Genomic DNA, 27,584 nt, shown 5'->3' on the forward strand with positions numbered 1-27,584 from the left:
TACAATAGCCAGAAGCTGCAAAGAACCCAGATGTCCCTCAACAAAGGAATGGATACAGAAAATGTGGTATATTTATTTACACAATGGAGTACTACTCAGCTATTAAAAAGAATGAATTTATGAAATTCTTAGGCAAATGGATGGATCTGGAGTATATCATCCTGAGTGAGGTAATCCAAACACAAAAGAACTTACTTGATATGGACTCACTGATAATTGGAGATTAGCCCAGAAACCTAGAATACCCAAGATATAATCTGCAAAACACAAGAAAATCAAGAAGAAGGAAGACCAACAGGTGGATACTTCATTCCTCCCCAAGAACAGGGAATAAAACACCCATGGAAGGAGTTACAAAGACAATGTTTGGAGCTGAGACGAAAGGATGGACTATACAGAGTCTGCCACACCTGGGGATCCATCCCATAATCAGCCACCAAACGCAGACACTATTGCATATGCCAGCAAGATTTTTCTGAAAGGACCCTGATACAGCTGTCTCTTGTGAGGCTATGTCAGTACCTGGCAAATACAGAAGTGGATGCTCACAGTCATTTATAGGATGGAACACAGGGCCCCCAATGGAGGAGCCTGAGAAATTACCCAAGGAGCTGAAGGGGTCTGCAACCCTATAGGTGGAACAACAATATGAACTAACCAGTACCCCCAGAGCTCGTGTCTCTAGCTGCTTATGTAGCAGAGGATGGCCTAGTTGACCATCAATGGGAAGAGAGGCCCTTGGTCTTGTGAAGAGTATATGCCACAGTACAGGGAATGCCAGGGCCAATAAGCAGGAGTGGGTGGGGTAGGGAAGCAGGATGGGGGAGGTTATAGTGGATTTTCAGAGAAGAAACTAGGAAAGGGGATAGCATTTGAAATGTAAATGTAGAAAATATCTAATAAAAAATTAACTTTAAAAAAACTACAAAAATAAAACAAAAATAAATAATAGGGACTGATTGTATTCCTGAAAAAAAAAGTAAACACTGTAAAAATTCCTATATATTCAGACTTATTTACAAGAGCCTGGGCTTCTAAATAGACTATAACCTCAGAGCTATTTATTTTATAAAATACAATAGACAGGCCAGAGCTTAGCATACTACTGCAAGGGAGAGGGGGAAAAAGGACAATAGTATTAATAATAATAAAAATTAAATTAAAAAGAAAAAGAAAGAAAGATTAAAAACAAAGTATATTATTTTCTTCATTTCTCCCCATTCCTAATTAGGTAAAGAGGTCAAGGTGCCAAGCTGTACAGAGCTGTTTTACTCCAATAGAATGTAAATTTAGTAATGAGCTTTGTGCCCCTTACTGTATGTGAAGTAATTGAAGACTGGTCCAAAAAATCCATCCTGAGAAGCTTGATCTTTCAGCGGCAATAGCAAAGGCTCTAATTCTTCCAGAGTATACAGTCCAGGAACCTCGCCTGTACAAGAATATTATATTCACCAATTCAAAACAAATTTTACATACAATAATCTCCAATTTTTATGTTAAGTTCTTCTGTTCAGTCATAACCAGGAATACTAACAATAACTTACACAATTCCTAAATTCTTAGTTTTATAAAGCTTGAGACTTTGATGCTTCAGTCAACCATGTGTCAGACCTCAGGAACAACTATGTCCAAGGTTGCCATCAGTAATGCAGGAAACTTCATACAAGGTAATTCTCATTGGGCAATTATCACCATAGCACTTATATCTGCTTCACAGAAACCATTCACTTGCCTGAAGCCAAAAGGCTATTGATCATCTCCAAGAATGTGGGATGTACAAACTGGTAATCCTCAAGAAGTAAGACTACCTGCTGTGCTTCAATTCCTGCAAGATGCAGCACCTGCAAAGGCAAGGCAAGGTCAGTACTGTCAGTGGCTTTTGGAGCAATTAAAGATTACTATTCTTGGCTGGCATGACAACAGAGCCTTGACCACAGTCTGAAGAGTGAAACAAAGTGTGAGGCTGGCCAGTGGCACATAACAAGTTGTAGAGCAGAAAGGCTCTCTACATAAGGAAGTGATTGTAACGTACGCATCTCTTTACAGGTCTGCTGGTTTGCTGGTACTGATGGTTTCTGAGACACAGCATCTCGCTATGTGACTTCGGCTAGACTTGAACATGCCAGCACTGCTACTTTCCTCCCATGTGACCACATGCAGCTTACTTAGGGCCTATTTACTGACTTGTTTAGAACAGAAAGGAAATCATATTTTTCCTGTACAATTTGGAAAGTAAAGTCATCAATAATTTGAAAGAAAATTTATTTTAAAAATAAGCCTCTGAGGCAAAAACTAAATTATTTTCATAAATATATTCTTCCCATACAATTATGTAGTCCTGTTTATTATCCAACTGGACATCCCATAATCTCGGTTGCCCACAACCTTGATATCCTATCAGGAATCTCCCACATTCAGATAAAAACTTAGTAATTATGGGAAAATAATCAACAAAATTAGAAGGAAGACTATGTTATGTTTGGGAGACTTCAAAGCTTTAATAACTAGCAAAACTGAAACCCAAATAAAAAAGAATGTGTGCACAGCTCACATGCTTGAGATCGTTTCTGAACTGCTTCGGCTCGTAGCCCCTGGAGATCTTCGGGGAGAAGAGCACAGCACCATGCATGTGACTGACTAAAGATGTGACAGTCCGCCGCCCCACGCCGCTTCGTCCTGCCAACAGAAGGGAGCCTCCAGGGAAACTCAGCACTCTGTCTATCCTCGACATATATTCCAGGACTTCTTGGAAGAGTAAAATATCTAAATTCTGGTTATCTCGTCCATAATGAATAAGACCCTTTGAAAATAAAAACAAATTTTATACTTAATGTAATTTCTAGTTATATAACAAAAATGTTATTTTTCTGGGGCTGGAGAGATGGCTGTTTTGCTGGACCTAGGTTCTGTTCCCAGCACCCACATGTCTGTAAGTCCAGCTCCAGAAGATTTCATTCATTCTTCTGGCCTTCACAGCTCCGGCATGCACACTGTGCACATACTCTCATGCAGCACACATACACATAAATAATAAGTTTTAAAATGTTTAAAATGTTAAAAAAGGTTAAGCAACTATATTTTATGTGACACCTAAAATTTTACTATGTAATAACACAGACTTGTAGGCATATAAAAAGTGCATGTCAAACAACTTCACAGGTACACAAAATTCAATTGTGCAAGACAGCACTATATCTTAAATGGGGTTTGTTTCCCAGCAGGCATATAAAGTAGGTCACAAGTGCCCATAACTCCAGCTTAATGAGTTTGACACTTTCTTCTAACCTCTAAGAATATCCACAGGCATATATTATTCACAATAAAAAAGAATGCATATACCACATCGTTTCTTTTTCATCCTTGTAACTACACTAAAAGCAAATGGGATGGGGCAGCAAGGAATAATAAAGAAAAAAAAAAGAGACAGGAAGGAAAAGGAAGGGCAAAAACAAAGACCAGGAAGAAGAAACAGCATAAGAGATGGAGATACAGCTTCTCCAGACCACACCTTATAGACCTGCCTCTAGCATTGCCACCCTGGAGATCGCCTATTTCCCCTTTCACCAGGTGACTCTGACACTGAGGTACAACACTCACCATCTAGGAGTGCTTTCCCATCACTATTCTCATTGCTATACCAATGGCAATACTGTCATTAAACAGGTATCTTAGTAATTTTACATGCATCTGAGCATCCCGTCATGTCTGCCAGAATGAACTAAATTCCAAAGAGCAAGAAAAGTTCTGTCTATTGTATGATCTTTCATTCCATGTACTCAAATGTTTCTAACAAATAGCTTAAGTTCCTGTTATAGTCACACCTTACTCCCAGTCATAATTCCCATAATACCTTCTTAATGACATCCTTCAGGTCTGCAGAGGTCAGTTTGCCAAGTGGTTTCCCGTGTGGAGGTAAAGGCTGTCCTAGAGCTGTCTTTCCTCCTGAGGCATGTTGGGCTCCCCATGTAACATAGAAACTATCTGTAAAGATATTGATACATAACACTAGTGAAGAGAGAATCAGTCACCACATTTCTTACTAAATTATTTTTACCCAGTCCAAATAAAATTGTCTCCAGAAACAAAATGGTGGCTTATACTAATTAAATTATATTAATATACTAATATAGAGATATAAATATAAAATTATATACATATACTAATAATATACTAAGTAAATTATACTAATGTACTAATATATATCTATAAATATAATATTATACTAATTAAATTAATAATTACTTGGAAGACATATCAGTAAAGATAAAAAAATCACAAGTTATAATACCAAAATCAGCCTGAGAACTACCTGAGCTAAATACTTTCATTATATTCAATGCTGACTTTTAAAACTTTTTAAATATATTTATGATTTGAAAATTTCATCCATTTATTATATGTTTTGTTCATATTGTTCCTCCACTACCTTCTTCCAACTTCCCTAATCAATTTTCTTCCAACAGCACATCCTCTTTTGTTGTTTTTGCTCCCAATGACTCAAAGACCAATTGTGCTACCCAATGAGCATGGATATGGAGTTATGCACTAGAGCATGGGTAACCCATCAGTTGGCACCATCAACACCATCCAGGGTGGGACCACAGGATTACCTCCCAACTCATGCTGGAATTGTCAGACCCACACACCACTTTCCCCTCTTCATGTGAAGGGCTTCCTTCTAACTCCCCGTTATGACCTAGTCTTCTAATTATTAATTGACTTATCTCATGTGCTTCCCCATAAGCATGAGAATTAATACTGTCAACCTGAAACTCTAGAATCACCGAGGTCACAGCATTGGAAAGTGTTATGAGGGATCTGTTGGATTAAATGAATGGAGGTGAGAAGACACACTCTAACTATGGGCATCACCATTCCTTTACCTAAGATCTTGGATAACATTAAAGAAGACCCAGCTATACCACTCTTGGGAATATACCCAAAAGATGCACCATCATGCCACAGAGGCATGTGTTCTATGTTCATAGTGGCCTTATTTGTGATAGCCAGAAGCTAGAAACAACCCAGATATCCCACCACAGAAGAATGGATACAGAAAATGTGGTTCATTTATACAATGGACTACTCAGCTATTAAGAACGAGGACATCCTAAGTTTTGCAGGAAAATGAATGGAACTAGAAAATATCATCCTGAGTGAGGTAACTCAGACCTAAATGGACATGCATGGTATGTACTCACTAATAAGTGGATATTAGCAAAAACAAACAAACAAACAAAAATACAGAATACCCAAGATACAATCCACAGAAATCAAAAAGCTCAGCAAGCTGAAATGCCCAGGTGAGGACCACTGAGTCCCACTTGGGAGAGAGAAGAAAGCAATCACAAGTGGGGATGGAGGGAGGAACCTAGGAGTGAAATTGGATGTGGTGGGGGAGGAGGGAAGTGGGGGTGAGGAGAGGGAAACCTGATTTGGTATTGGGTGAGGGGAAAAAGGACTGAAGCCCTGATGGCCAGCAGAAAGAATGGAAACAGGTAATCTCAGAAAATAGGAGGTTGGGGGGAAACCACCTCCCAAATGCACCAGAGACCTAGGAGGTGAGAGACTCCAAGGACTCAAAGGGAGGGACCTTAGATGAAACGCCCAAAAGTAGGGAGAGGGAACTTATAGAGCTCACCTCCAGGAGGAGGACAGGACATCAAGTGAGGGATGGGGTTGCCATCCTACAGTCACAACTCTGACTCATAATTGTTCCTGTCTAAAAGAATTACAGGAATGGAAATGGGAGAGGAGCCTGAGGAAAAGAAGGTCCAGCAACAAGCCCAAAGTGGGATCCAGCTCAAGGGGAGGTTCCAAGGAAGGACACTATCACTGAGGCTATGGAGTGCTCCCAAAAAGGGACCTAGCATTACTGTACTCCTAAAGAGTTAGATACAGATATTTGCATCCAACCAATGGATAGAAGCAGCTGACCCCTGTTGTTGACTTAGGAAAGGCTGAAAGAAGCTGAGGAGAAGGGCAATCCTGTAGGAGGACCAGCAGTCTCCATTAATCTGGACCCCCAAAATCTCTCAAACACTGGACCACCAAACAGACAGGATGCACCAGCTGATATAAGGCCCCCAGCACATATACAGTAGAGGACTTCTGGGTCTGTGTTCATTTTGAGATGATTCACCTCTAGAGACTGGGGGCCCCAGGGAGTTTAGAGGTAGGTTGCAGGGGGGTGGGGGGGGCGGCATCCACATGGAGACAGGGTGTGGTAGGGAGGAAGTGTGGGATGCAGCAGAGACGGAAGGTGGATGGAGGGGGGCTGGGGAATGGAATATGGAGTGTAAAAAATAAAATAAAATTTTAAAAAATAGTGACCAAAAAAAAAAAAAAAAAAGGAGTGAGCAAGCAGGACACAGGAGCCACAGTTCTCTGCATCCTGACCAGCTGCCACCGAGACTCATGCCATGTTGGTCTGTATCCTGAGACGATGAGCCAGAATAAACTCTTGCATACATTGCTACTGGTAGGTATTTTGCCACATTGTCTTACAAAGAAACTGGGCACAGCCACTGAATGAACTTGTCCCTTTCTCCCTCTTCACCACCTTAGTTCTCCCAATGTCCTAACATCACAGTTACTTGCCCTGCTGGGGCCTAAGCCGCCAGGTTTCTCTTGCCTTCAGCCACCTCCTTCCTTTCTTTCTTTTCAGTGTGTGAAGTCCACGACAGACAATGTTGCTTTATGTGCAAAGCCACATCTGTGTAAAGGTCATCCAACATGGCTTCCTGCATCTCATCAGGGTTTGCCTATATCCACAAGCTCCTCCTCATGAAGCCACAAACCACAACTATCATTATTTCTAAAGAATAATGATAATTACCACCTATAATTACCTTTCTTGTGGATTAAATCTCACTAACTTATATCTAAGGCAAATTTCCCAAGCTTGAAGTTAGTCCTATACTGACAACTCTTTAACAGACATGCGGTTCATTTATTGGATGTCTTATTCACGGTTCTACTGCTGTGAAGAAACACTATAACCAACTATTTTATATATGTGTAACATATATATTAATATATATTAGTATATATAATAAATAATCTTTCCTTGGCAATTATGTGTTCAAGTTATTTTTGGTTGTTATTTTATGAGACAAGGTCACATTCAGTTGCCTATGTTGACCTTGAATTTGCTATGTAGCTCAGACTATCCTTGAACTTGAAATTTTCCTGCTTCTGTCTCTAAAGTATCAGGGACTACAGGCCTGTACTGCCAGTTTCCACTTGCTAAAGTAGGTTCTAAAGGATGAATATATTGAGTGTGGAAGAATATTCCAGATAAAAGCAATGAATATGTAAAAAGTATGTAATATGTGTGACATATATACATGTCTATAATACACACATATCTACACACACGCACACGCACATGAACTGGAGGCTTGCTTGCAGTTCAAGAGGTTTGATCCATTATCATCATGGCTGAAAGCATGGCAGCATGCAAGGAGACACTGGAGCAGAAGCTGAGAGCTACATCCTGATCCATAGGCAGAGAAATGCTGGTGAATAAGCACTCAAATGTATGAGTCAATGGGGGCCACTCTTTTTCAAGCCAGCAAGCTGGCTATGCATCTACAGGGTATCTGTGTTTAAACATTCTACTTTTCTCTTTAAACTTGGTGATGGTGTGAGCCAAAATGATTCCCACAACTAAAGCTGGCAAGTGCTATGCAGCTTTCAGAAGACACCCAAAAACCTCAAATATTCAAACAACATTATAAGCAACATTTTAAAATAACAGAATAAAATAATTAAAATTATTAAAACACTGTGCTATAGTGATTATTACAATGACTAGCTATCACTGAAGCAATACATACAAAACTAAAATCTGACTCCTAACATAAAGTGCAAAAGTCCTATTAAGGGCTCTCTTCAACCTAACTCCACTCAGGCCTAAAACACCCATCACGCCATTATACACTACATTTCTCAGTTTTTGACTTTTTACATATTCATTGCTCTTATCTAGAATATCCTTCCACATGTCTTAACTCAATATATTCATCTTTTAAAGCCTACTTTAAAGTGGAGCATGGAAGTTTAAGTCTATAACTTGGGAGGCAGAAGCAGGAGAATTTCAAACTCAAGGATATCCTGAGCTACATAGCAAATTCAGGACCAACCTGGACAACTAAATTTTATCCTATCTCATAAAACAAACAAAAATAACTTGAACATATATTTGTCAATGAAAAGTTTAACTTAGACATAAATCTAAAATCATATACCACACTTCTATGTTTGGCACTTATGAAAAATATCAAAGGCTGAAATGCTCTCATGACATACTGTGTTTGAACCAGAAGATTATAGAGTAACGACAACAACTCACTTTAAATCAATATACAAACTCAGTGTAAGGCCTATCACAATCTTATATCACTGTACATACAGATGACTTTTCCATGAGAAATAAGGCTGCCCAGTTTCAAGACTTAATATGCGGTGACTACATAAATCCAGACAGTGTGGTTCAGGGAAAGATGGGTCATATACATATCTTTGAAACAGATAAGATACCAAAAGTAGACAAATGATAATATTAGTTTTTGTTTGCTGGGGCTTGGTTTGTTGTTTTCATCCTTTGACAAATGTGCGAAAGCTACATATTTAAGAAAAAAAATCATCTTTTCAACAAGTGATAAGAAAGCTCACTATCCATATATATGCAAATTAAAATATATATCCAAATATAAACAAATTAAATTAGATCCATTTTTCACAAAGGTGAATTCAAAATGGATTATTAGATACCTTAAGTCCTATAACTATAAAAATACTAGAGCAAACCCCAAGACAAACTCTTAGAGGTCTAAGACTAGGCAAGGCCTTCCTGAACAGTTCTCCACAAACCCATCAAGCAACACAAGAATAAACCAAGAGCACTGCTGGACGCATAAAAGCATCTACACAGCAAAGGGCACAGTGGAAAGAAGAGACGCCCTACAGGCTGGATAAAACATCTGGCAGCTACATATCTGACAAAAGATTATTATATAAAGCAACATATAGCCTAAGTGGCCATCAACAGGAAAATACACACACACACACACACACACACACACTTACATACATACATGCATACATACATCATACATACAGTGACAGGCAAACAGACTGACAGATGAAGACAGAAAGTAGACTATGCGGGGAGAAGGTGACTAAAACATGGGAAAGAGGAACAAGTGGGGAAGACAGGATAGACATGAGCAAAATGGGTGCAGATGTCAATAATAAATTCTATTACCTCATTTTGTATACTCGCTTTCCAAACACTACAGTTACTAAAGTTATAAAAAATTTTTATATATTTTCATGTAACTTCCTTAAATACCAATTATTCTCTACCTCTTCTACAACCAAAAAAGACTAGTATTTATCAAACACATCTGTAGAAGTTGCATTAAAACACTCTATGCTTATTCTAACTACTAATTTAATCACAAACATCCACAAGTTTTCATGGCATCTAAGCATGTTACCAACTGTTACACTGAAAGCAACAACTGTCAAACTTCTGGCACACAACTGTAAGTCTCTTCAGAGTAAAAGAATTTTTAGACTCCAAACCCCCTGAACTCTAGATTTGGACACCAAAGTAAGTACTGATACCAACCAAAGCACAGAGGGCCTTTACAGGAAAAGACACTGCAGACTGCAGTTTCCAGACAGTTGGCCCAACGTCAAGAACAAAGCCTTGCCACAGAAACTGGACCAACAGCTTCAGGCCAGACCCATGCAGACTTGAGTTAAAATATAGCTGAAGTGCCAATAGCCTCCTCACAGCACTCCGCCTTGCCTGGTGTCTGTACAACATTCTTCCTACTTCCAAACCTCTGGAAATATCTACAAAACTCTCATTCAATCCCAAAAGCCTTCTCACTTTCATATTTCCTTAGACTTGTATAATTATGGCCCTGGGACCAACATCACATCTCGAAATGTAAAGTACGAAAGAGTATGGCATGGATATTTGTTAACACAGTATCCAGCTAGGATAATTGTTGTATTAGGAAACATTGCTGTGTCTTTATCACAGGCCCTCACTGGCCTGCTCCCATGGCAGTTTCCAATATGGTTATGAAGTAGACAGAGCTTTGAATGCAACTGGTGAAACTGAGGAAGCCGAGGAAGCTGGGAGTCAGCAAAAACAATGTCCTTTTCAGATGACATCATGGTTAGTTACAGGAAAAAAAAAATGCTTTTCACAAGCACAAGGTCATGATAATCAAGTGAAGAATTTCAAAGACCTTTATGTTTCATATTTAATCAGATACTTTTCCTTTTTAGTTTTTTTTTTTTTTTTAGATTCCAAATATTTTATAGCAGAGTCTTCCTACAGAGCCTTAACCAGACTAGACCCATCTTATGGACAGGGCTGACCTCAAACTTGCCACACTCCTGCTTCTGCATTCGAAGTGCTGGGGATACATGTGTGCCACCACAGCTAGCTACATTATTAGTGAGAATTCTATAGGAGAAACAACATTGTATTATAATGTGCAACTTCAAGAATTCACCACAACAAGTTTGAATACTTTTAAGAAGAAAGTAACCACTTATTAAATTTTGTTTGGATTATAATTGTAGAATTCTGGTGAAAATGGCTGGGCATCTTCCCTTTGGGGAAAACTGAAGTTAAAATCACCCACAGTTCTATTTGTTCACACATGAAATCATGCATCTGGTCAGAAACAAAATTTCAAAGCACCATAACAAGTATACATTGACATAAGCTCCCTTCTGTTACCTGCCATATTGTCCAGGATGTCTGAGCCCCAGTCTCCTTGGAGGACTGAAGTTAAAATGTTATCAAACAAATGCAGCTCCTTCACACCAACAATTTTGTCCCGAAACAAGCGCCGTGCTTCATAGGCTACAATTTCTAGCACGTAATCTAATGGATGGTTAGAGGATCCTAAGGAAAGCAAAATTTTCTTTAATTGTAATGAGACTTAAATTATTTTCAAGTGGTCTGTTTAACATAATGTTATGAAATAAATATATGGTGAGAATCTACATACCATAATTTTGGCAGCAGGTAAATAGAAAAAATGAAAAAAAAAGTTAAAATTAATTTCTTTAATAAGCTGGTATATTTAAAACAATATTTATAGTTGCCCAGTAAAACTATCATTTCCAAATTACTTAATAAAAATGGTTTAGCTATTAAAAGAAATTATTTTACCTTTTCTAAGATCAAATTTGTACAGTGATAATCAGGTTGCAAAAAGAATACAGTAAATGTTTATCCTTTTAATAGTAATAAACATAATGAAGCTATTTAATTTAATGTTATTATAATTACTACCAAAATACTTATGTTCCTATTATAAGCTGTAGGATAATTACACACACACAGATCTGAAACTCACCTCCTTCTAAATCATATCTGAACAAGCCAAGAACCCACTGAGTAAGAATGCAGGGTGTGAAGAAATAGTGGCTGTACTCATCCACTGTGAATTTGGCCCGCACCTGAAAGAGAACACAGTGCAGGAGTGCAGGCGGCCCACCCTCAGTGCTCGCATCCTTCTCTAAATTTCCTGTCAACTTAGACTCACAGGAAGGCCAATTTCTGGCTTACTTCAATAGAACTGTTCTTTTGATTTGTTTTTCGTTTTTTTTTTTTTATTATTATCCTATATAATTCATCCTATACATTTGACTTATGTGTTTGTTTTTGTGGCAGAGTCTCATACTATGGCCCAGGCTGGCCTAGAGCTCACAATGTAATGCATGGCCATCTTCTTGCCTCAATCATCCAAGGACTAGTCCACAGTTTGCCCAGCACTTCGAATTACCAAGATCAGCTCATAGGTTTTAATAGACAGTCAAAGGTTGGGGTGACATAGGGGTACAACTGCAAAAAGTTTAAATAAAATGATGAATTTTATAAAGTAATAGCTGAAATTCTAAAGAACCCATAAAAATCAATGAAACCACTCCAAAATCGAAGTGTTCTAGTAGTGAGAAATAGAACAGCACTGAACTTAAAGGCCAGCCCCACCCCACAGCCACAGCCATCTTGACTGTTAACAAGTGTGTGCATTTTTAAAGTGATCTTGTCCTTTCTAACTTATCCTTCCAACTTCTAGCCAGCCTTGTAAAAGCATCTTTCACAAACACTACACACACTATTCCTTTTATCGAACAAAACTTCATCATCAAATACTTTGTGATTTTTCTATTGTTTTTTTCCCTACTTCAGATTAAATTTTACTTTACTTCCTCATTAACTACCACACACACTAAGTTATTCAATCTATCTAGCAGCATGTAACCAGAATATGTTGTTACTGTGTCATCTATCATCCTATACTAACTGCGACAAGAAGGAAAAGCCAGGACATCAACAAAAAGACAGGATGAAGCCAACAGACCTGGAAACTACAACATAAACTTATACTTACCTGTTCATACACCTGCACCATAGAGCCTGCTAAGAGATATATTTTTGACGAAGAACCCCAAATAGAATGATTCTTCAGATTTTTGTGCAGAACTGCTTCCAAATATGCTCCATAGATTGTCTGTAACTGTTCTCTCTCTGGGTAACTAAAAAGGAAAGACAAGAAATAAGAAAGCTGAAATAAATCAATAGCCTAAATTACTATTTTTACATTAAGATATATATCTGAGTAAGCTTTCAAACTACACTTCTCTAAGACCCAGATCTCTGACCAGGGATTTGAACAGGATCAGTCCCTACTTTCTCCGAAAATGTCAATTAGATCCCTCAGTGTCTATTCTCCAACAGTAGAAGCTTTATAGAAGACTCTAATCAAACTATTTAAGAACAAAACTTGAAAAGCCATTCATCTTCAGAATAAACAGGATATTTTACTTAAGAAAAAGCATTTTAAGTAAAGCCTATATAAAGGGCAGAAATTAGGCCAGAAGTCTAAGAAAATTATTAACACGATTAACATTAGCCTGTTTCTCTCAAGCCAACTTTACTTCCATGTAAATTAACTGACACCAATAACATCTCAATAAAAGCATTGGCCATAGATACATGTAGTTAGCAGGAACCTGTAACCCACAAAGGTAAGAAAGTAAGGTGAAAGGTCACAAAGGGACAGTGCTATGAACACAGTGCTCAGAAGTTCCAGTCACATCCATGATCACAAGGATGGACAAATGGATTCCATTCCAAGTCATGAGCTCTAACTCACCTTTCAGTAGATTCAACTCCTGTCAGTTATCTCTGTACATTTTAATAATACTAGTTTTGTGAGATACATAAAACATTTATGTCTAACATGTACCACTTTTACACATTTAAAGGAAACAAAATCCATCTTCACTCCCACGGTCATGGTACTATTATTCATGACACTCCATACACAATACATCCATCAATTGAGGAGTAAGGGAGAAACATATACAAATAAAGAAATAAGGGTTAGTCATATAAATAAGGAAACCCATGCATTTCAAACAATTATGGACAGGACTGGTGATCATCATGTTAAGTAAAATAAGCCAAGCACAGAAATGCAGACAAGACAGTACATAGTCTCTGTCACATAGCCTAAAACCACTGTGTTCATAAAAGTAGAGAGTACAATGGTTGTTATAAGGAACTGGGCTCAAGAAAGAGGGAAGAAGGTCAGGAAAAGGCTGGTAGTAAGACAAAGCTGCATCTGGACAGGAGCAAGAAGGTCTGGTGAGAAGTCAGAGGCAGCAATTGTATATTATTCATTTCACAAAGTTAAAGGAGGAGATTCTGTAGGGTTGTGGACAAAGCTCTGAAATAAAATGCTTAACTAATATGAGGGGACCCCAGAATTAATTTCCAATGCTATAAAAAGAAAGAACTTTAAGTGATTTCATCACAATGATAAATATGTATGTTTAAATTGACTTAAACATTGTGCATTAGGTAATATGTCAGAACATTACATAACATCATTTCAACAGGTAAAATATACGTATGCTATGTATTAATTAAAAAGTAAATACAGACTTCAAGCTCTCAGTTGGTTCCTGCTCCTGATGTTTATGAGTACAGACATACAGAGTTTTATCTCCTTGTATAAAAGGCCTAACATACTCTAAGCCAGGGTCGGGAAAAGTTTGGGAAAAATTTCTACGCTTTGAAATATTCTTGGTAGGTATCCTGAATAAAATACAAACAAACAGAAAACTGTGTTACTAAGATACATACTCTACGGCACAAAGACGGACAATAGACGTAAACCTGGTGGTCAGCTTATGTCTCCCCAGTCTTCCTCCAGCTGACATGGAAGCTACAATCTGAATATTCTCCAGACCAACCCATTCCAAATTTTCATCATAAAATCCTTGATATGTCAACACCTATATGAAAAAAATATTTATAAATTGTTTTTACTTTAGATCTCTCTAATCATATTAAAATCGTGCACCGGTTGTTTGTCTCCTTGGTATGACAAAGCAACTGACAATCCCCCCTCAGGTAAGGTCTGTCTTACAGTTCAAAGGCACAATCTACCCAGCATACCCACAGGGCAGCAGGATGAGGAAACTGCTGGTGCCACTGTCCCCAAAGTCAGGAGAGGGTGGCAAACTCTGCAGACCAGGTTTCTGTTCCATTTCACTTCGGGCTCCAGCAAGATGAAGAATGCTGCCCACATTTAGGGTGGGTTTTCCTGCTCTAATTAGCTGAGACTAGGAAATCTTTGAACACACACACCAAGAGATATCTTTGTATGGTGATGACAAATCTTGTCAATTTGACCTTCAAGATCAATCATAACATGCAGTATTATCCAAATTTTAATTATTTCTATGTGAAACCACCATCTTTTACCTAAATCAGTTATGTATACCTTTGAAATCTTTATGTCCTGAAAAATCATATTGTTCTACCCAACATCCAGTTAATGTTATCTGATTCCTCCTCTTTCAAAATGCATCCATCCCATTAAATAGTAAAATTCAAGTAGTATTATAAATCTATTAGCATTTAAAAAAAAAACAGGAGTCAGGAAATAATAAGAAAACCATTTCAGGATTTTCTATAACTATATTATCATATTCTGCAGTTCTATAAACCAAATACACATAGTGAACTCTAAAAATCTGGTACCTTTACTATGATATAATACATAGAGGAATAAATCTTTTATACTGAGTAAGAACATGTGATACACAGCCAAACATGAAACCCTCCATCCCTTACACCGGCCGGCTGCTGATTCCCACACTGTACCGACTAGTAAGGAAGATAAGTAACAGATTTCCAACTGGGGAATGAATGACCTAGAACAAGACTTAACTGTTTCAAGAATTTAAATTCTGATGGTATGTGCTAGATACAACTGGTCCAACAGAAGGAACACAGATTTTGTATCTGTAAGAAAAGATACTGGTTCCAATGTCAGCTGCTAAAACTTACCTGCTGGAGGAAAGCCACCAAAGTGCTGGTCCCCCACTTATCAAGCTTGGGCAGGTTGATATCTTTTAGATACAAAACGAGTCTTTCACAATCTTTTGGTCTGTATACTCGACCAGTATTTGTACTGATTACCATGCAAGTCTGGCTCAGTTTTTGCAGAAGATGCCGAGAAGTAGTCTGAGCACTGCAGTGGATTGTGGCAATCTCTGTGGAGCGGAGCTGAGAGAAGGCATACCTGAGCAGCATCCTGCAAAGGACAATAGGTGACACTGGGTGACATCCCCCAGGGGACAGGTGACACTGGGTGAAGTTTCACGGGGAAAATGTGTCCAACAAAACACTCCTTACACTCTATATAGAACTAATATATTTTTTCTAATTTACTTCAGATTATGTTGAGAAGGAAAATAATGAATATAGATATAGTTTCCATAGTCACCAAAGTAACTTCCTAGCATTTAAACTGGGGAAAAAGTTTTCCTGGAATTCTTGCAGATCTCATAAGTTCAGTTTTACAAGGTATATAGAATGTTAGTTTTGTTCCCCCATAGTTCATGAAAAGATTTTAAATTCTCCAAGAGTTTTGTTTTCTTAACTAGAGTGGTTGGACAGAATTTTTTCAAATTATTACTCTGCCAACATACATGTAAAACTAATAATTCAGGTTTACTCCTAAATCATAAATGATGAATGCACTGAATATAGCTGGCCTTCATTAAGCTAGATACTATTTTTAATAAGAGAGCTGTACTCAACTGTTAGATGATAGTTAACTCAAAACAGTAACCAGTAAGTGTATATAACAGGTTCAATTTTTGTTGTGATTCTATATATTTTCTAAGATCACACAACCTGGCAGAGAAAAATGACAGTCTTCTCTGTAGTCATTTTGTCTTAAACATGAGTGAAAGCAGAAAGTATTCTTCATAAAAATCTAAGTGTTTTGCACCAAAGGGAACCTAATCCTTGGGGAGGAAGAAAATCAATTCTGAAGGCATTTCCTTACCCTTTGCCACATCCTTCTGGTCCCACCAGAATAAATGGCTGTTTGGTATCTGAACTTAGCCAGGGTTTGAAATAATCTAAACCTCGCTGCATATCAGGAGTCTGAATGACAGGAAGGATGTGGCCATTGCTGAAATCATCAGCTGTCAGGTTCTCTGGCTTCTTCAGCATGTAGGATGCTAACTGTCCTCGGTCACAGTCATAGTAGGTGTCCATTGGCCTGTGAGAGTCTGGAGGGGTCTCCCGTGCCCAATTAAAGACCTTGAAAGGAAAATGCTGTAATGAGGTGTTTTTACATATTCATCAAAGTAAGTATCTCAACAGTAAATTGCCTTTTTAAAAGTAGTTTATATACTTCACTTCTAAGTAAACTTTAAAATTAAAATGGCATTTTACCTCAATATGATCAAAAGTACAATAAAATATATAAGAAAATACCAACTTAGTAGATATTTATAGATCAAGTTACAAAATTGTAAAATATATTTAAGTTTTAAAAGTATTCTCTCAAACTGCAGACTTCAAGAATGCCAAAGCCCTTTATTTCCAACGTTTCCCGGAACTGATTTGAGTTACACCCACAACATTCCATGAATGATTCTGCTCTTCCACATTGAAGTTGTTTGTACATGGGAATGTTTCAGAGCAGTATACAGGAAGGTGCTGAGCAGTAATGGTGAGAGGTAAGAGAATTCGCGGCCATGGAGAAACAAACAGGTCAGAGAAAGCACAAACAATGGCCTAAGAACTAGCAAATGGAGCACTGTTTTAGTCTTAGTTAAGCACTCCTGGAGGGGCCTGAGAGAAGATTAAGAGCACTGGCTACTCTTCCAGAGGACCTGCAAGTTCAATTCTCAGCACCCACATGGAGGCTCACAATCTTCTGTAACTATAGTTGCAGATAATCCAACATTATATTCTGGCCTACAAAGGCCCAGGCACACACCTGGTCCATAGACAAGCAAGCAAACACCCGAACACCGAAGAAGAAAAGAAAGAGAAAAGCCCCTCAGGATATAGACATTGGCTTTCTGACCTGGTGGCTCAAATATAATCTGACTCTATTAAAGAAATAATTAGAAATACCACAGTACTTCTAAGTGCTAACACAATTCTATTCTAAAGAATAATTTAAAAACTGTATTCTTATGAAATTAAAGCTAAATGAAATAATGGAATATAGCCTTAGCTTATTATAAAACACCATAAAAATTTAAGAATATCAGAAGTTCTGAGTTTTATATACATAAACATACACACACACACACAAGCATGCATGTATACCTATATTGATACAGCTGTCCTGTTAAGTCTAACAAATTGCATAAATTCATAACTTAAAGTTGCATACCTTAAAGTTACATCACTGTGTGTTGAGAGTTAAAGGTCAAGAAAAGCTAAGGGTTGTGGCTAAAAAGAGCCTGACAAAAGTTCCTTACCTCCTTGGTAAACTCCAGGCGTGATTTCATATTCAGATTGCCACCCAGTCCTCGTATAAGATTAATAATAAACTGGTCATGATATTTGCATCCATGGAGGTGGGACAAGCCATTCATCACAGTCCCAACCAAACTCGTTTCCACCACGTAGTCATTCTGTTGGTTTACATGGAAGCAGAGCAGGGAAGATGGGTATTAACCAGCACACGCCCAACCATGCAAACTGACACAGAGCAGTGCCAAAAACCTTTACACCCATCCTACTCCTTCATTTAGGAATTATGGCTAGTTTTCAGTTTACATATATGCTTTGAAAATACAAAAATAATTCTTATAAGTAATCATGCATTTTGAACTATAAATGCTAGAATTGTCAAGTAGGTACATGATGTATTTCCACAACCTGAAGAAGATACAAACATATTTGAAAAACTTCAGACCAGAGCTAATGTGGTTTGCATCTGAAATGCCCACCACATTTTCATGTTTTGAGGCCTGTCTCCAGTATGTGACACTATCATGAAGGTACAATTTTTAACAGGCAAGATCCAGTTGTAGAAGTTGGTCACTAGAGGTGACTCCTATTCATGTTTATAGCCACCCCTGGATCTGGCCTGTTTCTCTACTTCCTTGCCAACAACACGAGGCACAGTGATGCAAGGAATCCTGGCCAAATGTCACCACTGCCATAAGACCCATCAGCTCTGCTCTGCTTCCCTGTCGTGACAGAATAAAGGTTCTGAAACTATGAGCCCAAATCTCTTTCCTGCCTTATGAGTGACACAGAAGCAACTACTACACTACAACAGACAAACCTGACCTTTTTCCTCTTCACCGCTCCTCCATCTACTCTACAACTGAATCAGTTTGCCCTTTCATAGTGAATCTCATAACTAAGTACATGCTTGCTAGTGTCACACCTTTATTCCAACACTGACAAAATCAGGGAAGCAAGCACACCTCAAGGACTAGCACTGCTAGAACAAGATAATGATCTGGTGTTCTAAAGATGTCAGACACAGACAGCGGGCATCTCGCCACCAGGACCATCTTACTCTCTTCTCTTAACAAACTTGCTCTAGAATTCACCAGGGAGCATGACAGGCTTGCTCCCTGCCCTCAAAGAACTTCCAGGTGAACATAAACATAGTAATATGGTTGTTGAGTGTTAGGGTAGAAGCAAGTAGGAGAAACACCTGAGTCAGCCTTGGGGCAATCTTCCTTCTCTAAGGACTGGGAAAGCTAGTTAGTCTGCAATATTTTAAAACTTGTCTTAATTTCACCAGGTTTTATCCTCACAAAGGAAGAGAAGCAAACAAAAGAATAGAAAACTACAGCAAATTTTCAATTTTTGTCTAATCAATATGAAAAAAAACTGACAAACTGACCTCTAAATGAATTTCAGACCCCTAGTCATTTGACATCAAAGGAATAGTAGCTATTTAATTTTTATATGTTTGCATTTTTCATAAAATTGATAACATGAAAGAAAATCCACATCATTTTTTAAAAATTATGAATGCATAGAAACAGACTATAATCTTCTATTCATGCTAAGCATCTACTCATGCCTCATGGTAAATTACTCTAAGACAGCAGTATTCCTGCCAATGCTGGTGAGGGTCATGATGTCTATGTGCATTCTCCTGTCCTAGATAGACCCTTCTCTAGGAAGATGTGTTCTTACTAGCTTAGACTTCACATATTTAGATGTCTATGGTTATTGCATAAGCAAATTCTCAAATATTAATATTAGTAACTTACTGTCCCTTTTAAATTCTAGTAATAGCTTAATAATGTGTTTAACATGATATGCATGTAGATAATTATTAACAGTACAATTAGACAAATGGTTTTTCCACTGAGAAAAAAGGCATTCTGGTATTCAAGCTTTTCAGGTAAGTGAGATTCTATAGACACAAAAATAAGACTAAGTAATAAAAGTAATATAAATAGGTAGGAAAGGGACAGCAATGACAAAGTCTACTCTATACCCAGGTCCCACCAGAATTCTACCACAAGGCAGCAAAAGCAGACACAACCCCTTGATTTATACATCCCACTTCACTGATCATAAAATATGGTCAATTCACCTGCTTTAAAACCCACTGTAACGCTTTTGAAAAATAATCTCCAATCCAGTTTTCAAGATTACTTCTGTATTCAAGAGGCTGATTCCTCAACCAAGATTTGATGAGGGAGTTAAGATCTGTCTCTTCATCACTATAGGAGAATAACACAAACATGCAAGTTACCTGGAAAGAAACTTACACCAACTAAAGTTCTTATAGACCTCCATTCCATCAAGTATGTCAGCCGTTAGCACAGAGAGTTGGCTTCAGTGACTTCCGTGTGTATGCTGTATAAATTAGCACTACTCAAGACCCTACTTAAAAGTTTTCACTGGGTCTCTCCACAGATACATGATTAGCAAATATCAGGAGAAATAAAGAAAATATAAAAGGTCCATGCTAGAATACCCAGCAACCTAAAACTTAACAGATAGCTTTATTTTACACGAAATCATACATATTCATTAGGCCTCATACAATCAATACCTATGCCACCAACAAATTACCATCCTCTGTAGTAGTATATGTTACTGTTTCTACAAAATAGTCACAGCACCTACTTATAAGCTATGAGCCTTTTTATCCTTCATAAACATCAGTCTCACTCCTTTTGTGAACTCTTTCTACTATGTTTAAATCAGTGTAAAATACATGATAAATACTGAATAGAAAATTTTAAATTTGCCTGTAAACTCACTTATTGCTATAATATTCTCACAATATTATAACACTAAATACATGATAATACCATGAAACTATAAACCGGAAATAAAATTTTAATAAACAACTCAAATACCAACTGAATTTCATGATTAGTTTGATATAAATGCTTCTGATAATTCTTTCAGTGAAATAAGCAGTTAAATAATTTCAAGACATACTCTAAACCCCAGTGGTAACAGCAGTGCATCAGCCACAACATAAGACAACCTCAAACTGTGCTGAAATACAGGGTTGATGAATGATAAATTCTAAACATTTGTGCCAAACTATTACTCATTTGGGAAAATAAATCTGATCCAAATGTCCATGTTCTGGTATGTGAACAAGTATGTGACAGCTAAAACTAGTTACTACTTGTAACAGTGCATGTGACATTTAAAACAGTACACAACACTGAGTATGTGAAATCTAAAACTAGTTAGTACTCATTTTTGCTGTTTTATTTTCTCAGTTCACTGGAAAAATAAAAAATTACTTAGGAAAGAGGTTGTCAAGGTGTAAGATGCCAAATTTAGGCTATTGAACCTAATCTTGAATTAGACGTAATGGCTTAACAATTTAAAACTACGTAACTATGATATGCTACTGGGATTTAAACACTGTGTCCTAATGCTTATTTACTATGCTTACATCTCTAAATTCAAAATACTTTAAATTTTTAAAGTAAATTAAGTACTTGCTATTTCTCTTAAAGAAAATAATACTTAGAATTTTGAGGCATGACCAAATTGCTAAAATAATTCACATATAATAAAACAACCTCTAAATCAATTAAAATCCAAACAAAAAAAGCTAATCATAGATACAATCGCTATGAATACATAACTTATAGAAACTCTTTTTTTTTTTTTTTTTTTTTTGCATTTTAAAGACAAGGTTTCTCTTTGTAGCCCTAGGTATATTAGAACTCTCTCTGTACACTAGGATGATCTCAAACTCACAGAGTTCAAGTGGATACCAGGTTCTACCTCCCAAGGGCTGGAATAAATGATGTGTATTATCACCAGGCTGTTCATTCTATTCTGAATTAAGTTAGTTATGAAACTAAAATGAAAAATAAAGAATATTCTAATATATAGTATAGAAATTATCTGTGGCTTACCTAAGAAATATCATTCCCATTCTAGATATTGTGGCTGGTGAAGCACAACTTAAATCATGAGTTTCAAATACAAAGTTAACATTTGGACCAAACTGAATTCTTTCTCCACTAGGCATGGTGAGCAGCCGATTATCATCCAGAACAGAATTCAGAGATTCTATCCATTCAGGGTCAATGTCACCATCACAGATTATCCATGAGCTGACATCTATTTCCAAAACACAAGAATAAGGACTTTAAAAAAGCATACACACACACACACACACACACACACACACACACAGGTTGTGAGGAAAGATACTGTTAAGGAGTAAAGTAACTTTCACTACTTAGAAGTAATTTCCATCTTCATGTAACGAACAGAGTTGAGCAGGGTGCAGTGTCATAGGAAACAGTGCTACATGCTATATACATGCTAGACAAGCTGTGAGGAATCCTGCTTCTACTGCCCAAAGATAAGGTACAACCAACACAGCATTATCACAGTTATCTCGAACCATGCATACTAAATTCACAATGTCCCTTAAAAGGTAGTGTGTTTCATGTGTTTTGCAAATTGTATCTTGGGTATTCTAAGTTTCTGGGCTAATATCCACTTATCAGTGAGTGCATATCATGTGTGTTCTTTTGTGATGGGGTTACCTCACTCAGAATGATATCCTCCAGATCCATCCATTTGCCTAAGAATTTTATAAATTCATTGTTTTTAATAGCTGAGTCATACTCCACTGTGTAAATGTACCACATTTTCTGTATCCATTCCTCTGTTGAAGGACATCTGGGTTCTTTCTAGCTTCTGGCCATTATAAATAAGGCTGCTATGAACATACTGGAGCATGTGTCCTTATTTCAAGTTGGAACATCTTCTGGGTACATGCCCAGGAGAGGTATTGCAAGTGAATGCCAGGGCCAGGAAGTGGGAGTGGGTGGGTTGGGAAGGGCGGGGGAGGGTATAGGGGACTTTCAGAGAGGAAACTAAGAAAGGGGATAGCATTTGAAATGTTAATGAAGAAAATATCAAATAAATAAAATAAAATAAAATAAAATTTAAAAAGGTAGTGTGTGAGATAAGTATTCCTGTTTCAATGAGATACCTAAAATAATCTCCTGGTCCATGTGTTTGGCATATCATGAGAACATATAAGTATATAGTACATAACATCTCTGTTAGAAAATATGGGGAACCTAATTTTCATTAGGAAAAAGAGACTGAGTGCTGCCACTGATTTTAGTATTGCAAGGCTGTCCTGCAACTGGAAGAGTAGTAACCAGGCTGTGCATAAGCAATGCTGGCAGTCTTTTCAAGAACAAAGACATTTCATCTGTCCCTCCTCAAATCAGAGTCATTCAAATTGTCAAAAAACAACTCAAAGCGGGAAATGCTGCCAACAGTCTGGGAAAGGATAGTATGTGGCCTTTATTTAATGTATTATTACAAGAAAAATGAAGAAACTCATTGAAAAGCCCTCTGATTGCATCAATTTCTGAAGTGCCTTACTTGAAAAGCTACTCATTAAACTAAGATTCGGCAAAGTAGTCTACTGGGATTTTGGTCAAAAATTCTCTTTAAAACCAAGTCAGGTATAGTGGCACGGGCCTTTTGTGCAGTCTGGAGGCAGAGGCAGGCAGATCTCATTGAGTTCAAGGCCAGTCTGGTCTACACAGCAAGTTCTATGCCAAAGCTACATAGTGAGATCTTGTCTCAAAAATATAAAATAAAAACCAAAAAACAAAACAACACAAGTAAATTGAGAAAACTTAGACCAAGAAATAAATTGTTTTATCATTTCAATTTTCAAAATAACTCATTCAAATATATCAGTTATATTAAAAAGGCATATGTCAACTAATTAATCCAAGATTTTATATTCTTTCAGTAAATTAGTTTTGAATTATATTTTAATCAAGTTACACTGATTTTTTATTTTATTAAATTTGCTATTGAGTGATGCATATAACATGACAGCATAAAACTCTGTCTCAACAAAACAATAATAAAAATAATAACCTACTAAAATATTAAAAAAATTATAAAGTGTTTTAAGTCACACATACACTTCAGTGCAAACATTATAAACAGGCTATGTTTTCTCTAACATGAATAAATTAAATAGTGACCAACCTTGAGGCTCACGAACTACTTGGCGAGCACTATTTGTCAAAACACCATCTGACCACTCTCTTGTATCCATGTCAATATGTCCTAGTAGCTGATGTCTGGGCATAGCTTTGGGATTCATAGTGTACTGTTTTACTACTTTGCCAATTTTACAAAGTGCAGCCCTTAACATTCTCCAAAGGGTAGATTTGCCAGCACCACTTGGACCAACAATAACAACGCCCGTTCTCTGGCGCAACTGTTCATATAATTCTAGAGCCTTCTTCATCTAGGAGAAAAGATATATGTTCATATGTGATTCACCAGTCTTTCCATTCTGCAAACACCTTTCTTTTATAAATATAAATTTCCTCACTGCAAAATAAAACCTTAAATGGATCACTAGTTAAATAAATGAGAACACAGTTACAATGTGATCTTTAAGCTCAGCATTTCTCTTTTAAAGAGGCTGCTTTACATAAAGTTGAAAACATAGATGCTTTGTTTAGTCATTAATACATTTAAACATGTGATTTTACTCTGTTATTAATTTATATTCTACTTCTCAATACAAGTTAAAGGGAAATGTTATTTTTAAATAATCGTCTGTGCCATATAAAGAAGCACTGTTAGAAGAATTCCTACTAATAAATTATCAAGGTGCAACTAAATTACATGTAATCAATAAGCGGAAATGTATATGAACCATCTAATCACACATAAGATGCTGTGGACAGGCACCAGGAATAAAATGTTGAGCAAAAACATATATAGATACTGACTTTTGTGACAATTACTATCTGGTGAAGAGTTAATACTAATCAAGGACATAAGTGACATTAAACACACATGAATGACAGAAGTGAGGACAGCACAGCAATCGCCCTAGTCAGAACCTAAAGACCCAAGAAGTGTCCTAGAATAAAAGTAAAGTTGACAGATCAACAATGACTTAAAAAATGACTGATAATGACTGTGTGTAAGGATTGACTAAGGAAAGGCATTAATCTACTCCAAAATATCCCTGACAGTTACCTGATTGGGTATGACTTCATAATTCGCCTCCTCAAAGACTTGCTTTAATGCAGAACTTAGTTCATCGTATTCTACTTCTTTAAAGTCAATGCCAGGAAAGACATCTTTAATCAGTGCATCAAACCGCGTGCAATCAGCAAATGTGAATTTTGACATTGTATTAAGTCTCAATGCTTGCACCACAATGTGATTTTCATTAACTACAGAAAAAGTTTCATTTTAAAATCATTTTTATCAATTGAGTAACAAAACATTTTAAGTAAGCTGTACCCTTGCTATTCACTCCCACTTATTAAACAGCATGCTAGACACACTTATAAACAGTAAGTCATAACTGCTACACTTCCTTTTGCATGTTTTGATTGCTGAGAAATAAACTCTTTCCATGGGATTTGAATCCTACTGTACCACATTTTCACACTAAAAATCATCATTTCCATTTGTACAATACTTTTACTTTTTATGTCATATAATCCTCTTCTTATTTCAGTTTTCCATACATATTAAGTCTCTAAGACATGACACAGAAGCAAATGTTACAATTAGGAATCAAGTAAACCTATTCTAGGTTTAAGTATTTCCAAATTCCAATGTTATTAAAAAGAATCTCCTTCCTAAAATAACACTCTAAGCAGTTCTCACCCTTTGCAATACTTTTGGGGGTTGAACAACCCTTAGGGATCACCAAAGACCATCAGAAAATGCACATATTCACACTACTTTTCATTATAGTAGCAAAATCACAGCTATGAAGTAGCAACCAAAACCATTTTAGAGTTGGGGGTCACCACAACATAAGGAACTATATTAAAGAGACGTAGCATTAAGGTTGAGAACCACTGCTTTACATGGTAACCTGTGGTTCATCTTGATCTAAATAGCTCAAAAACCCACTCTTAGACTAAGTGCAAATGGTCATATCATTACCAGATTCTTATTAAGTGAATTCCAAGACTAAGCAATCAAAATACGCAAGGCAAAGGCACTATATTTGTTGTATTTCCTGGCATTTCTCCAAAATTACTGAATTATAAGTAGATATAAAGAAGTATAATAGTTCTTAAGTTGATTTCAAGTACTAAATTCATAGCCATCTTTATTTCCTAAGCATCAATTTTGAATATTTATTCAAACCGTCAAAAATAGAAAAGTTACTTAAGCCTTTCACAAAACAGCTGTCCACCTTTCCATTTGCCAACCCAGTAGTGGGGCTTAATGAACTTTCTCTTTGAAGATGTGAATCTTTAGCATTTAAAGCCCAAGCAAGGAATTTCTTGTCCACCTTTTCCTATGCTTGGATCTTCAGTCTTTCTTCTGACTGAAGTTTTCCTTCTACTACCTTCTGTGAACTGGATCAGAACAGGCTTCAATTTTTTTATTGTGAATTTTTCTTTCTTCTCCTTAGATTGTAATTGATAGTTTTGTTATTTAATTTTTAATAGCAACTTGAAGAAGAGGAAAATTCAGCATTTCTAAAAGGACACAGGGGTCATTTCTTCTATAAAATGGGACAAAAAGCATTTGCTTTGTATTTGCCAAGTATGGTCAGAGTATATGCTGATATTAATAATTCAAGTTATGCACAAATGATGAAAGGGAAAATATAAAATCAGCAAGAATGTAGGCAGCTATTGTCTAGACTGAAAGGCAGAGCTTCGTCTTAGCTGTCTCACTTTGAAGGTGAGATAGACTCAGTGGTATGTTTTTAGCCAAAACCTAGGGATCAGGGAAAATCAGTTTTACAGGAAGGAAGACTAGCCAGCACCAGCTTCACCAAGGGAAGAAAGCAACATCCCAGGTGATGTCATGTCATGCACCTAGCAGCAGAACATGATGAACAGAGCATCTGCCTCTGCCTCCTCTTCACTAAGAACTTAATCTAATCACAGTATACTGCCTCCATCTATTGGAAGGAAAAACACGGTGATGTGTCTCCAATATCTCTGTTAACCAAGCCTCAAGTGCCACTGAACACCTGTTATCAGAAATGATGAGGGTAGATGCCTACAGTATGTGGATGCAGGATCTCAGCATGTTTCCCAGGTTGGACTAGAACCTAGTCTTCCTGTTTCCGCCTCCTCAATTCTGGACTAAAGGCATACATCGCAGCCTGTGATTCTAATGAATATTCATTCTAAAAGCAAGTGGATTTGACTATTCTTTTACACGTCACTACTACTTCATATGCAATGTACCCTTGATTTTTCCAGTCAGGTTAAAAGTAGAAAAAAAAAATCAGAATAATATAGAAACTTTCATTAAAAAGAAAACACAGCAAAATTACTCAATTAACTGATACAAGCATACCACACTAAGATGTTAAAAATAGACTAAGTCTGCAAGGTTTATTGAAGTTGTCTACATTGTATCTACACCCTTTCAGTAATACAAACTATTCAAAATTAAAACATATTTCTTCAACTAGGTAGTTTCATTAGAATAATAAACCATACCATCTTGTTTTGTGCTATTTTTCTTCAACTGTCTCAGAAGATTCCCACTTCCTCTCAGAACTGTCTTCAAAGCTCTCAACCCCCAATCATAATGCTGCTGAGGTGTCAAAAGTTCCCTGAAGTAACAATAAAGAGAACATTAATTTTGCAAGAAATTACTTTTAACATCACATCCAAAGAAATATAGATTGAGATATAGAAATTAATACTAGAATTTCATTAATTTAAAGAAGAAAACCAATTACACA

At 36.9% G+C, this 27,584-nt stretch overlaps 1 protein-coding gene across 3 annotated transcripts in view; it reads right to left on the bottom strand.

Annotated features, from left to right (window-relative positions):
• Dync2h1 (dynein cytoplasmic 2 heavy chain 1) overlaps positions 1-27,584 on the bottom strand; it is a 265,134-nt gene that overhangs the window by 181,791 nt on the left and 55,759 nt on the right. For 2 of the 3 annotated variants that reach the window (XM_085844391.1, XM_085844390.1), the window contains 16 exons: positions 27,337-27,452; positions 24,884-25,083; positions 23,873-24,137; positions 21,751-21,958; positions 19,947-20,076; positions 17,854-18,009; positions 16,416-16,675; positions 15,410-15,656; positions 14,198-14,349; positions 12,438-12,582; positions 11,400-11,502; positions 10,775-10,942; positions 3,851-3,981; positions 2,552-2,800; positions 1,733-1,841; positions 1,316-1,429 (listed from right to left, as the gene is read on the bottom strand). In XM_085844391.1, the coding sequence (XP_085700517.1) occupies positions 1,316-1,429; positions 1,733-1,841; positions 2,552-2,800; positions 3,851-3,981; positions 10,775-10,942; positions 11,400-11,502; positions 12,438-12,582; positions 14,198-14,349; positions 15,410-15,656; positions 16,416-16,675; positions 17,854-18,009; positions 19,947-20,076; positions 21,751-21,958; positions 23,873-24,137; positions 24,884-25,083; positions 27,337-27,452 (2,753 nt within the window). The remainder of the gene's footprint in view (positions 1-1,315; positions 1,430-1,732; positions 1,842-2,551; positions 2,801-3,850; positions 3,982-10,774; positions 10,943-11,399; positions 11,503-12,437; positions 12,583-14,197; positions 14,350-15,409; positions 15,657-16,415; positions 16,676-17,853; positions 18,010-19,946; positions 20,077-21,750; positions 21,959-23,872; positions 24,138-24,883; positions 25,084-27,336; positions 27,453-27,584) is intronic. The other variant, XM_085844392.1, reaches the window with a different exon arrangement.

The sequence above is a fragment of the Mus caroli genome, unplaced genomic scaffold, assembly GCF_978045245.1.
Source record: "Mus caroli unplaced genomic scaffold, Mus_caroli_1 scaffold_11, whole genome shotgun sequence".
NCBI classification, from domain to species: Eukaryota; Metazoa; Chordata; class Mammalia; order Rodentia; family Muridae; genus Mus; species Mus caroli.